At 38.8% G+C, this 14,518-nt stretch overlaps 2 protein-coding genes across 3 annotated transcripts; one reads left to right on the forward strand and one right to left on the reverse strand.

The window, feature by feature from the left end:
- Positions 1-856: 856 nt before the first annotated feature.
- On the reverse strand, positions 857-5,053 carry dnajc5aa (DnaJ (Hsp40) homolog, subfamily C, member 5aa). Its single transcript, XM_074643461.1, has 5 exons — positions 4,867-5,053; positions 3,877-3,998; positions 3,561-3,774; positions 3,293-3,464; positions 857-2,405 (listed from the first exon to the last, which is right to left on the reverse strand). The coding sequence occupies exons 2-5, from the start codon at positions 3,984-3,986 to the stop codon at positions 2,302-2,304; spliced, it is 600 nt and encodes a 199-aa protein (XP_074499562.1). The 5' UTR covers positions 3,987-3,998; positions 4,867-5,053; the 3' UTR covers positions 857-2,301.
- A 4,015-nt stretch (positions 5,054-9,068) lies between these two features.
- On the forward strand, positions 9,069-14,496 carry LOC141772471 (glucose-induced degradation protein 8-B homolog). Of its 2 annotated transcripts, none has more exons than XM_074643466.1 (5): positions 9,069-9,245; positions 9,589-9,716; positions 10,306-10,502; positions 11,422-11,619; positions 12,916-14,496. In XM_074643466.1, exons 2-5 carry the CDS (start codon positions 9,596-9,598, stop codon positions 13,087-13,089), a joined length of 690 nt encoding a protein of 229 aa, XP_074499567.1. In that variant the 5' UTR covers positions 9,069-9,245; positions 9,589-9,595; the 3' UTR covers positions 13,090-14,496. The 2 variants fall into 2 exon arrangements, with proteins under 2 accessions (XP_074499567.1, XP_074499566.1); XM_074643465.1 differs by lacking the exon at positions 9,069-9,245 and adding an exon at positions 9,489-9,512.
- The last annotated feature ends 22 nt before the right edge of the window (positions 14,497-14,518 follow it).

The raw sequence follows: 14,518 nt of genomic DNA on the forward strand, positions 1-14,518 counted from the left end.
TATGTACAAGCGACCTTAACCATTTAACCATTCCTTGCTAAATTTAATGGTTACATTACAACACCATACCAGTTAAAATAATAGCCATCATCAAGTATGAAATAAATATAATTCCAAAAATGCATCATATAACCATTTCACTATAGTTACACTATATACTATGTTTTCTTTTCATGGAGTCACTTCCTGATCATTGATCCATTATAGTTTGTTTTTTTTAAACACACAGTGCATTCAACTTAGAACATTTACAGTAGCATCTTTCAGTATCTCAATGAAAAAGCCATGACAGGAACATCTATGTTTCATCAAGGGTTACAGGAAACATCATACACGGGCCACAGAGGTCAACATCCATACCGTTAATAGCAGAGGGTGGGCAACAGGAGCTCACCAATTGTAAACCATTGAAACACATTATTAGCCTTTTATGAAACGGACAAATTGGCAAAGATGTTCATGGCAATTTATGGCAATTTGCAAATGTGTGGCAATATATGCAAATTCAGTAGTATGAAAAATCATTTGACTTGGAGCTGCCTGTAGCTCACAGATGATATGCCTGACGAGCTTCTTACTCTACACGGATTCAAAAAAGTCAACAATGATAAACGATCACAGCATCGGACGAAATGTCATCAGACTTCAGTTCAAAACACAAGGACGAAAAACATGATGAAAATCTGATTCTTCCCAACTAAGAAGAGTGTAACATGTTTTTTTTCTTCCACATCACATTAACTACTTAACATATTCAAAAGACAGCTCAGAGTTAAAAACATGTCACGCTCTGAACCGGCTGCTGATAGAGATCTGTCTTCTCTACCCACCGACAGCTCTCATCAGAGCCGGCTGGATTACCTGGAGCTCCTTGGCTTCATATATCGCATGATCAATAATTAACCAGAAATAACTGCGATAATTAGATGAAATTAATATCTTTCAGTCTCAATTAGTTTTGACGTCTCTGAAATATATTACGTTTGAGGTTGGTATAAAGAGCAGCAAGTCATATTATTCCAATAACCTTGCTTTACCAAAATTTAGTCAAATGAAAACTACAAAATTTAAGTGTTAATTATCAGATTTTTCGTATGAGATTCCTTTAAAAGCTGAAGCTTCTAATTTCTGAATCCAAGGTCAACATTTTGTATCTATCAAATGTAACCGTCTATGTGACGAAAAAGCAACAAAAATTAAAAATGAAACGAATTCGTGTTAGGTTTGGCTGAAAGCAATAGCTCATCGTAAAATCGGGACACTATATCTAATCCAACCTGGGCTGAAACCTGCAAGAAATAGATGTATAATGCGAGAAATTATGAACCAACATAAAAAAATTACCTTGAAAACAACGGTCACAACGACCTGTTCAGTGCTGCAGGAAAGACAGGGAAGTAGTCCCCATCCTGCAAAGATGAGCTGAAATAAAGCTGAGGCAGAGGAATGGAAAGCCAATACTAATTAATAAAGTAGAAATGTTACGTCAGCAGGCATTTTCGAAAGAAAAAATGTCTGCAAATAAAGCTCTGTGCCTTAACAACCTCATGATTCATATTAAAAACGCTCAGGGGAGCACACTACAGACAAACAAACACAGCGCCAAAGACGTACTGTGGGTCTGACAATGGCTGGTGGCGTTTGCAACTAAAAGGGCATTGATTGCGAATCAGAAGTGAACATTGCACTAATATATATATGACGACTCTGTTCTCGAAGGTTTAATGATGGCACTGATCACAAACAAACACATCTCTCTAACCAGCACCTCCCTGAGCCATGGCTCTCCTTTCCTTCAGAATAAAATATCACGTAAACTTTACCCCTCCACCACCTCCTCCGTAACATATTGCACATACTTATGCACCCACATTATGAGTTTTGCAAAGTATAAATGTTGCAAAAGGTTAAAGAAAATTTGGAGACCATGTTTTATAAACAGTGCATGCTACACCATGATGCAAAGTGTGGGAGAAGGGAAAGTGGGGGTAGGCGACCTGTGCGGTTAAAGGCCAAGAAATACAAAAGAAGAGATAAAAAGGAAACTTAGGTTGTTTCTCTTTTCTTCTTGTACTGAGGGGGGAGGAGGGGAGAGAATAGGTTGTGGACCAATCAGGGGAGGGGTGTTAAGGGATGTGACTTCATTAGTTCCTTTCATGGGCCATGCTTACTAGTCCCTCTCCTCCGCTTGGCTCTTCTTTCTGAAGTGGAAAGATGGATAGCCCCTTTCTTTCATCTTGCTGGAGGTGGAGAAGGGAAGCAGGCAGGACCGCAGGCCAGGATCGACGGGGGAACGGAGGGTTAGTTGAAGCCGGTGTCGGTGTGATAGGAGTGGTGCCCATCTGCTGTTAACTGGGTCGTCTCTGTTGCCGACGGTTGCAGCATTATAGGGTCACCCCCAGCCTCTGCGTGACAAACAGAAACAAAATTTTTTTACTCTCCCCCCTCTTAAAGTGGCAGTAGGCAGAATGTTTTTGGCATCATTGGCATCCATAATAACCTTTAGCATATTGTAATTCAGGTGTTCTGAGAGAAAACTAGACTTCTGCACCTCCTCATGGCTCTGTTTTCAGGCTTTAAAAAATCAAACACGTGACGGAAGACTTTGGCCAATCACAGGTCATTTCAGAGAGAGAGAGCGTTCCTATTGGTTGTTCATTCAACCGAGCCATCTGTCAATGACTCGCAAACTCCGATCAAACGGTCAAACTAGGCAGCGCTGATCAAATATGAATAAATATTCTGTTACTGTAATGCGTAATTGTTGCATTAAATGTTTTCAGAATCATCTTGTAGTGTACTGTTTTGTTGTAAAATGAGAAATTGTGCTCTGGCTGGTGGGCGATGCTTGGTATTTCCTCAACAGATCTCAACATGGCTGCCGGGTCACAAACGTTCTCATTTTACAGCTGAACAGTACACTAAAACATGTTTCTGAAAACATTTAATGCAAGAAATATGCATTACAGTAACATAATATTGATTCATATTTGATCAGCGCTGCCTAGTTTTACCATTTGATCAGAGTTTGTGAGTGATTGACAGCTGCTCAGAGACGGCAGGCTCCAGCTCGGCTCTGATTAGTTGTTTTTCTCCGGTCTGTGAAATCTTGCAGATGCCATTAGGAGCACCAGAGGCACATGATTTCTTTCAGATTACCTGTCTCATGCACTACTGTCTGGATATAGTGACCTTTTTATAAAAAATAACTTTTTTTTTCGATCATTTGCTCCAATTCTGCTGCTTTAACAAACTCAAAACGGGAGCGGTGACACAGGTGATTCAGTCTCACCTCTCTCATCAGTCTGCAGCTGAGCCTCCAGGTCCTCGGGGGACACATAAAATTCCTGTTCCTGGCCCTCTCGAGGCCGTGGTTTACATTTGCCACAGCAGCAGTTACAGCAGCAACATAGGCAGCAACAGAAGTAGCAGCCAGTGGCTAGGCCGCAGAAAACAAACAGAGCCTGCAGGGGAAGCAGATTCATGTTAGGAAGTGAAGAGTCAAGAAATTAAGAAAAGCATAACCAGAAAAAAGAGAGCAAATAGTAATCGGTTCTTACCTTCGCCCACCAGCTTGAAAGGACAAAGTAAGTGTTAACATTCTCCTCTCCGAACTGCTCAGCCACATATAGTCCCAGAGAACCATACTTGTCATAAATATTACGCTTCGTGGGGTCATTCAGAATCGCATGAGCGTTGTTTATCTCCTTGAACTTGTCGGCCGCCTCTGGATTGTCAGGATTCTTATCAGGGTGGAACTTCAACGCCAGTTTCCTGTGGAGAAAGTCATGAAAAAAATAAAATATATATAATCACAGCAGCACACATTTCTGTGGTATAATCATGTGAAGTAAGTCCCAGAGGGGGACGCCTCACCTGTAAGATCTCTTAATGTCATCTGATGTGGCCACTTTCTCCACTCCCAACACGATGTAGAGAGACTCACCAGCGGTGGACAGAGAGCGTTGCCTCTGGTGCTCAGCCATGATGTCTCACGTCTACAGGCAGGGCACACAAACAGAAACTAAATGCGTGTCATGGCCAGGCCTGCTTTGTTATCATGAAATACATCTAATTCAAAAAATATATCAGGCCTTTAACTACAGTGAGGCCTGTGTGACTGCAGGCAACAGCTGGTCAAATGCTGTCCTGCACAAAGCTATATGTGGAAAGACTGTTTGAAATATAGGGGGAATGTTAAAGAGCCATGAAGGCAACATACTGGAGTTATTATATCCCCCTGCACTAATTACATTTGCACAGTTTTTCAGTGCAATTGGCCCACCCACTGTGTTACATTTCAACATGACTATACTGTAATCTGTGACATCTTGGCAGCACCACTGACTGCATCTGCTGCTGTAAGTAAATCAGTACCTGACAACCATGCTGCAAGAGATTTAGCAAATTGATGCTGCAAGTAAAAAAAAAAAATTCCTTTCCTTCCTTTTAATTCCCATTCCTTCCATTCCTGAGACTACAGCTGCTTCCAAATAATGGGTGTCATCCTGACACAAATGAATAGCCACTGAAGCACTGCACAGCTTATTTCAACATTTTTTTACCGAAAAATGTCTGCTCTGACAAATGTGCGTCAAATTCCCTCTTTGATACGAATCGCATCCCGGTTTAAATTGTCTATAAGGAGGATTAGACGCAGTGAATAGGATGCTAGCAGCATAATCTGTGTGTGCGAGCATCATCATCAGCAGCACTGCTACAGTATAGCGCACAGCATCCATGTTGGTTTGCTTCCTGGCCTGTTCTTGATGCGAGCCAGGGATGGATCGTCAGCAGTACATTTCAAGGTTAAGGGGCAGCGTCTGGAGGACGAATAAAGGATGTAAAAGCTCCTCTCTGTCTCACCTTTCAGTCGGCTCTGATGCGCTGCAACACGATGGATCCCAGCAGGTTACAGTTGTTTAGACAGTGTGGCGTGACTATGGCTGCATCTCGCACGTACCCGGACCCTCTCTGGCTTCCCACTACACAATCATGGACAGCTGCAGCAGGACGCTGGCTCCGCCTCCCCCCTTCCCCTCCCATCACACACCATGGAGACCCGACGTGCGCGTGCACGAGAGGACTGGGATGATGGGGATGAGGAGAGGATGCTGGAGATGCAAAGTGCGTGCAGATGAGGACACAGTCAATCTGAATTTTTGTAATTCAATCACATAAACTGCAATAGTATTTCAATCATAACATTAGAACATTGATTAAATATACTCAATTAAAGCAGCAGTAGGCAGAATATTTTTTGGCATCATTGGGGGAAAATTCCATGATAACCTTTCAGCATATTGTAATTCAAGTGTTCTGCGAGAAAACTAGACTTCTGCACCTCCTCATAGCTCTGTTTTCAGGCTTTAAAAAAATCTAAAGCGCGTGACCGAAGACTTTGGCCAATAACCTATAATATACTATAATAACCTTCCTATTGAGCGTTCCTATTGGCTGTGCTCCGGCTGGTGGGCGGTGCTTGGTATTCATTCAACTGATCTCAACATGGCTGCCGGGTCACAAACTTTCTCATTTTACAGCGAAACAGTACACTACAAGAGGTTTCTGAAAACATTTGAGGTGAGAAATAGGCATTACAGTCACAGAATATTGATTCATATTTGATCAGCGCTGCCTAGTTTGACCATTTGATCAGAGTTTGTTAGTGATTGACAGCTGCTCAGAGACGGCAGGCTCCAGCTCGGCTCTTATTGGTTGTTTTCCTCCGGTCTGTGAAATCTAGCAGATGCTGTTAGGAGCACCGAAGGACACAGAGGCACCTGTTTTTTTCAGATTACTGTAGGCTATCATGCACTACTGTCAGGATATAGTGACCGTTTTATAAAAATAACTTTTTTGTAATCATACTTGCTCCATTTCTAGCCACTGCAGCTTTAATATTGATTAAATAGACTTAATTAATTAACTTAAATGGCATCATTTTGGGAAATAGCCTTACTTAGATAAGAGGATCAATACCACACATATATTTGTCCATTAATTATACAGTTAATTATGCAGCTCAGCACAAAGACTGGAAAAAAGCTCACCAATTAAAACGCTTTTCAAACCATATATTACACAAACTGAAGTGTAGGCTAAAATTGACAATTTGCGCTTTTACAGAGGGGTTATGTGTCAAATTATGTCTTGGCCGTGCCGCAGTTTCCAGGCAACCAGAGGATACACCAGCAGTGGTGAAAGTACTCTGCAATAGCATACTACAGTGTAGACATAGCCTTACATATAAAAGTACATCAGTATGCTATTAGCACCAAAATATATAGGCTAATTGAAGTATCAAAAGTATTCATTATGCCGAATGGAATCTAATTGCAGAATAGGCCTACATAGGCTATTTAATTGTAATTATTGATGCATTAATGTTGAAAACAATGCTTGCAAACATAATAGCTTACAATAAAAACAACAATTATAGGTAGGCTATGATTGCTAAATGTTAAAATACAGGATAGTAAACATGCTATGGAATGGATAATAAAATAGACTGTAAATAAATAAACCAGATAAAATGACATTTACAATCGCCATGTGTCTCTCAATGTTTTGTTTAGATACATTATTTTGTTGTCTATTTGATTTTAATTTTAATTTGGATTTGTTTATTGTTTGTTGTCTTGTAGACTGTTATTTATTTACTGTCATTTATCATGTAATGGTTATGTGTTGTTTGTCAATGTGTTTGATTTTGAAAAAGCAAAATAAAATTCAGTTTAAACAAGATCTGAAATAAGGTCTATTGCTATGTACTGCTGGTAAGCTTATCCTATAATAATACATCATTATTTATTAGCTGATCTATATTTTGTATTAATAATCTAGGCTAGACCTGCAAAATAACTAACTCAAATAGTTGTAGTTGAGTAAAAGAGTATAATATTTACCTCTAAGATGTAGTGGCGTATCAGAAGTCACCAGTCACAGCCCAGAAATATAGCTATAGTGGAAAGAAATAATAATTGACGGTTTATATTCAGTTTTGTATTGATTAAACAAACAATTATAACGTGTTAATTATTTAGCTTTTGAGACACAGATTTTGTTTCCATTTTGACAGAGCCAGGCTAGCTGTTCCCCCTGCTACCAGTCTTTATGCTCAGCTAAAATCGAGTACATAGTACAATACATAGTACAGACATTAGAGTGGTATCAATTTCCTAATCTAACTCAATGTATTTCCCAAAATGTTACACTTTTCTATATGTTGGCAATCCAATCTGTTTAGGTCCACTTTATCTAGCAAATAACAAATGCAGGACTGTCCATCATTTATTTGACATGTACTTCTATATTAAGGCTTTAGAGATTATGTGATTTCTAACAGGGTGCATGGTCAATGCTGGGTAAGCCCAACGGGTTAAGGTGTTGCAGGGGCTCCCAAAAAATGCCCCACTTTGACAGGCAAGATGAAGGTGTGGTATCTGGTGCCATGTCTTTTAAGAGTCCTGGAGTTTGTTACCCTTTCAGAAACCAGAGAATGTATACACACCATAACAAATATGAGTGATAATTATAATTTGCACTTAAAATTTTGTCCTTATGTGTTTACAGTGCAATGGCAGTATGTGAATATACTGATGGCGTTTGACACCACTGTCATGTAAACATGCAGTATATGCATTGTCTAGTATTTCAGCTGTTGTGAAACATCTGACAGTGAGCGGGACACTCTACCAGCTGGGGGGTCACGCCTGCCTGGGTAATCCACAGGGAAAGTAGGGCAGATGCCTCGGGGCCGGGGGCCCCTAAAAGACACTTCCTTGTCTTTTGGAAGGCCTATGGAAAGGAGGCTGGGTCACGTGTCATTAACGCGTCATATCTTTGGGGGTATAACACATGCACAGCAATTGAGCCAATCGCAATGCACGACCGCAGCTTCAGTTACACTGCGCATGTGTTATACCCCATACCCCAAGACTCATGTCCGTCCGTGACCCAGCCTCCTCTCCATAGGCCTTGGTCTTTTGCAACATATTTCTAATTTTAACCAAATTCTGTTCCAAGAACCAAACAGGTCCCAGTTCTAGAAACATACAGAGATGTATTCATATGAGCTACAGTAGATAAGGTTACCACAGACATTGCAGCCATTATTCATGTTATTAGTTCCACCTGTGGTTTTCCTGCTTTGTTAAAATGTCTGGCAGTAAAAATGCTTATCACTATTAGTAATTCATAGGCACTTAAATGCAACCCCTCACTTCTATAAATACTCCACTGACCCTCACACTACCATAACTCCCATAGATATATGTTAATTATTTTAATTCTCTTTTATAGTGTACTTTATTTGTCCCCTTGGGGAAATAATTTTTTCTTTCAATATAAAAGTATCAATACTACAGTGTAAAGTAAAAGTCCTGAATTCAAAATCATACTTAAGTAAAAGTACAAAAGTATTGGCATCAAAATATACTTAAAGTATCAAAAGTATTCATTATGCAGAATGGCCCATTTCAGAATAATATATATTATATTACTGGATTATAATTAGTGATGCATTTATGCAAAGGCTCTTGATTTTTTTTTCAGCCAAGGAACCCTTACAAGATAGAGAATATAGCGGGAACCCGCATTGTTGTTGATGTATAGGAGCAATACATAGCAATATATATAGGTCTTATTTCAGGTCTTGTTTAAATTGATTGTAAATGTTTTTAACTGTAATTTTATCTGGTTTATTTATTAAACATATATATATATATATATATATATATATATATATATATATATACACACATATATATATACAGAAGATGTGTATATATTGATATATATATATGTATGTGTATATATGTATATATATGTATGTATATGTATATACATATATTAATATATACATACATATATATACATACATATATATATATGTATGTATATATATACATACATATATACATACATATATATATACTGTTTATATATAATCAAATGGAGAAACAGCAGATAAGATGTGAACATCCGCTGCACTGACTGTTCCTCGGCAACCGTGACGTCACTGTCCTCACCAATCGCAGAGCTCGCAAGACTGACGCTCCTATCGCGAGATTATCACATTAGCTCGGTTAGTTAGCTAGCCGCGTAAAAAGCTTGACTGTGTTACTCTGCATTTTACACCTTTTCTTCTTAAAGGCACTGAGAGGACACTGCGCATTTCTGTTGTGATTGTCGTCTTCTCACGGCTGTAAGGAAGGATAATCTTCGGAGCTTGTGTCTGACCGGTGAGTAGAGTAAACGCAGTCAGAGTGCTAGCTAGCAGGCTGCTGCAGCTGTAGCTCAGGAGAGGAGACGGGTTTGTTTATGAAGCCGAGCAGAACCTCAGCATTATTATGTTTGTGTGTGTGACTCTAGCAAGAGCTCCACCGCTATTTAAGCTGCAGGAATATCACGTTTTTCTGTTATTAATGTGTCCTTTTAGTCAGTAGCATATGTGTGCGTTGAACGCTTCACATCTCTCTGCTGCTGTTGTACCGTCTCTGCTCGTGCAGGTACAAACTGTGACCAAGCTGTGTCAGGCTTGCTCACGTTTCTGCTCTTATTTACTATGGATTTCCGTCTTTCCAGGATCCCAATGATGAGTTATGCTGACAAGCCAGAAGACATCACAAAAGAAGAGTGGATGGACAAATTGAACAATGTTCACATACAGAGGGCGGACATGAACCGGCTCATTATGAACTACCTGGTGACAGGTGAGGCGTGCAGCTGGACGACACTGACTCTGATTTGAATGTGCAACAAGCCAACATAATGCATAACTATACTTTAAAGGTCCCATATCATGCTCATTTTCAGGTTAATACTTGTTTTTTGATGTTTCTACTAAAACATGTTTACATGCTGTAATGTTAAAAAACAACTTTATTTTCCTCACACTGTCTGTCTGAATATGCCTGTTTCATCCTCTGTCTGAAACGCTCTGTTTTAGTGCATTTCAATGGAATTGCAACAGAATTGCGTTGCCTTATTCACATACACTGCAACAGGAAATAAACTGGGACACATTTAGAAAGTTAACGTTTAAAACCGTGTAATGGTCTAAATATTGTATATTTGTGACATCACAAATGGACAGAAATCCTGACGGCTTGTTTCAAAAGCACAGTTTCTGAATACGGGCTGTGTGTATTTCTCCGTATATTGAGCGCTTCGATACTTTCACAGTATTTATAAAGCACTTAAACCTGCTTTATAATATAAAAGACATGAAAATCTTACTTTTTACAATATGGGACCTTTAATGTTTTTTCCTCTGCCTGTATCTGTTTGACATGTTTCAAGAGGGATTCAAAGAAGCAGCGGAGAAGTTTCGGATGGAGTCTGGGATCGAGCCAAGTGTGGACCTGGACTCTTTGGATGAAAGGATAAAGATTAGAGAGATGATCCTGAAGGGACAGATACAGGAAGCTATTGCACTCATCAACAGCCTACACCCAGAGCTGCTCGACACCAATCGATACTTGTATTTTCATCTGCAGGTACATTTGCACAGAGCTTTGTAACAGCCACCATTAGTTCTTATTTTAGTATGTGAACTGGAAAGCAGTTAGTACCAAATTATGCAGGTTATAGACAGAATATGTTAGCCTGACGTTTATGGGGTGAACTTTACAAACTTTGGAAATGAAAAACATTTTCTCAACAGCAGTGAGATTAAGGCACAGCAACAATATTGAAGTTAGGGCTGCACGATTATGTCCAAATTATAAACACAATTATTTTGTTTGATGTTGAGATCACAATTATTCATCATGATTATTCATAGATTTTAGGGACAAAATATCTTTACTGTAATTTCACGTTTAAATAAACAGAGCGCTGCTTTCACCTCCATGTTGTGCTACATTCCGACCGTCAAACATTTTAAATGTTATCCTTTTACTTTGTTATTGTGTTCTATAGTTGTTATTTGCACAAAAAACACAATTCAAATGATTAGGAAATAAATTAGTGTATTTCTATTTAAATATTTGCTTTGATCATAAAAACTCTTGGTATTAGTAGTTCTAATTATCTATTATAAATTGCTTAGAGCTAGTGTCAGGAAGTTAAACAGGTCATAATTCTCTCGTCAAAAACAACATTTTATAGATTACATTTGAACGCATCATGAAAGTGATATAATTCACCATCGTCCAATATTAATATTTATAATATTTCTACTGATTAGAGCTTGAACAGCAGCATAATGTAACTCATTGAAGTGTAGTGAGCGCTTTTTAAAATAAATGAATAAACATGTTACCCCCTCAATCCCCTGTAGGTAATAACCCAGGCTGCCATTGTGCATGACGAGATTATGTCATCTTTCCTAGTTAAATTTGATAATAATTTGACTAGAGAAAGCTTGAACTTCAACATCCACTGACTGCTTGTGCTTTGTTTCCCCTTTTGCAGCAGCAACATTTGATTGAGTTAATCAGGCTAAGAGAGACTGAGTCAGCGCTGGAGTTTGCCCAGACGCAGCTGGCCGAGCAGGGGGAGGAGAGCCGCGAGTGTCTGACAGAGATGGAGAGAACACTAGCCCTCCTAGCCTTTGATAACCCAGAAGAGTCGCCCTTTGGAGATCTGCTCAACATGATGCAGCGGCAAAAGGTGGGCGGGTTTTTAATCTGAGTTCTTGGTGTGATAATCAGACTCAACTGTTATTTTGTTCCATTTCACTAGTTCACCTTATTATATGAATGACTGAAAAAATGGGAGATGTGCCAGCAAGTTTATGGCGCTTTCACAACTGTAATTCAGGTTTATTCGGTCCGGACCAAGGAGAAAAAGTAATAATTGTTGCTTTCATATTAAACTACAAAGTGCCTCTTGTTTTATCCTGTTTGTATCTGAGGTCCCGTGCCTTTAGTTCTGGTCTGCGTCGTGTTCACACTAACACTAACGAACCAAAAGCTGTAAGCATGAGGTAACTCATTGATTGGATGATGCATGGGCCCATTTGGGAGACAGAACCGAAGCGTCTTGTACAGCAACATTATGGGGAGTATTAATGTGGGATCACTATGTCATACTCTTTTTAATGGACTTAATGAATGCCAAAGTACACGGAATATGATTCAAGCACAGCATCCCCGCATTCACATGCTGACGTGCATACATGTTACCATGTTTACCAAATGACATAAATACATACATCGCAGGTTACAATCAGCAGATGGATTTTATAGTAGTTTAAATCACCAGAATTCAATTGACAACCTTTACACCAGACTAAACGATCTGAACCAAATGGGCAAACTTACAAGATTTAGTTTGAACTGAACCAAACAGGTTACTTGTGAAAGCACCATTAGGGAGGAACCCGGCTACTGAATTCTTGCTTGTTATGTGTCAGACTGCATGTAAGCATTAAAAGGGGAACTACGGCCATTTTCAAAACTCATCGTTTTATTCCTATGTTCCAAGACGGTCGAAAAAGATAATAGTAAACATGAACAAGTCTCTCTCATATCCAAAAACTAGAGTACTAAAACTCAAACTTGTGATGTCATCATGTATGAAGTGTGGAGATGCTTCATAGACAATAAACAGGGAGAGATTCTGATTTCAGAACATCTGATTTCTGTTTCACAACTGACAACACTACAATAGAATAAAGTTCATTTAGGTATAAAAACAAACAACCATTCTGTGAGCTCACAAAATCATCTCCCATTGTATGGAGTAGCTCCAGACTTTATTCCGATGACATCACAAGTTTCAGACTTACTTCTCTGGTTTCTGGCTTCGAGAGAGAGGAGCTCATGTTCACAGATAATGATTGAACTTTTCTAGGCCATGGAAATAACATTGGAATTCGTAAATTTAGGTGGCGTTCCCCTTTAAGAACATGTAGGCGATAAAAAGAAAAATGTTAATTTGACTGAAACATATGTTGATGTACAGGTGTGGAGTGAGGTGAACCAAGCTGTGCTGGACTATGAAAACAGGGAGTCGACGCCCAAACTGGCGAAACTCCTGAAGTTACTGCTGTGGGCACAGAATGAGCTGGACCAGAAGAAGGTGAAATACCCCAAAATGACTGACCTAAGCACGGGCACCATCGAGGACCCCAAGTGAACACAACAGACGAGATCTACCACCTTCCACGTCCCCTTAATTTATGATCAGTCAGTGACTGTGTGACAGCCAGGTAACATATATGTATAAACAAATGCTACATTGTTTTTTTTTTTTCCTGTTTCATTCATGAGATAAAACTTAACTCATTGTGCAAACTGTAAATTGCTGTATTTGCAAATTAACAGAAACTTAGTTTAAATACTGATCCTGGATTTTTAGATAGATCTCGGAGACGACAAAAATTCAAATTGCTGTTTTATATTTTGTCTTTTTAAAGCCTAAGCCAGTAGTATTATTTATTGTGACCATTTCCCCCACCAAGACTTTATTTTGCCAGAGAGAGAGAGAGAGAGAGAGAGAGAGAGATGATGGTACAAATGAACATTAAATGTTAATACTGTGGCGTGTGTGGAGCCGAAATCTGGGCTCCCCAGGATGGAGGGGAGTACAACTGTAATGGTTTAAACTATGAAACAGCAGACACATGTTCGATCACACTGAAAGAGATTGTTTCAAATCAGAGAGTTTAAAATTTAAATTTCATACACAAAATGTGAGTATTTTTCAATTAAATGGAAATATACACTTTATTAATGTAATATAGTTTTAATTGATATAATATTGTATGATTTGTCGTACCTTTGCAATATGTCTATGGGATGAACTGCCTTGCAAAATGATCATTTCATGTGTGTTTTAGAGGGTGAAATACGTCCTGACTGACGGGTATGAAATCAGAGATGGCTTCCTTACTGAGTTTTTGCCCCCTCGGCCTTTTCTGAGCCCCGACATGCTCTTAATGGTAGTGTTTGGTTTTATGTTACAAGGGAGTTGGGATGAGGATAATGTTCAGCCAATCACAATGATGGAGGGAGGATTTATATGTTGCTTGAGAGAAAGGGCTTCTCCGATCAAGAAATGCTAAAGCGTGACGGTGCCAATTACGGCAACTCTGTAGTGTAAAAACTCTCATATTTAAAATCTATTCAGACTGATTCTTTTGTTCTTTGTTTTGGTACTTAATAATTAATCATCAAAAGCATTACAATTTTGAATCCGAACAGGCATTTTGAAAAAAGTCGCAGAACTTGCTGTCCATTTTGCCACTTTTAAAGCCGTTAGTATTTTCACTTTAACTGCATGTAAATGTGTCTTTTTTTCAATGGGGAAAGTCTCTTGTGCTTGTTTCTTTTGTTTGGTTTGTTTATTTTTATATATATATATATAAAAAAACAAACTTGCTGCTAGTTGTCCATCCTTAATTTCTTTTAAGGTTGTATTGTCTTTATAGATATTGGCTTTGACAAATACTGAGACCCAGAGAGCTCACATCCCTTTTATTATTCAACATTTTTAAGATCAGATTTGCAATTATTAAAATAAACAAAACTTTTGTGAACCATACAAGAGCTGTTTTTTTTCCATT

Source organism: Sebastes fasciatus, chromosome 8, assembly GCF_043250625.1.
Source record: "Sebastes fasciatus isolate fSebFas1 chromosome 8, fSebFas1.pri, whole genome shotgun sequence".
Taxonomy (NCBI): Eukaryota; Metazoa; Chordata; class Actinopteri; order Perciformes; family Sebastidae; genus Sebastes; species Sebastes fasciatus.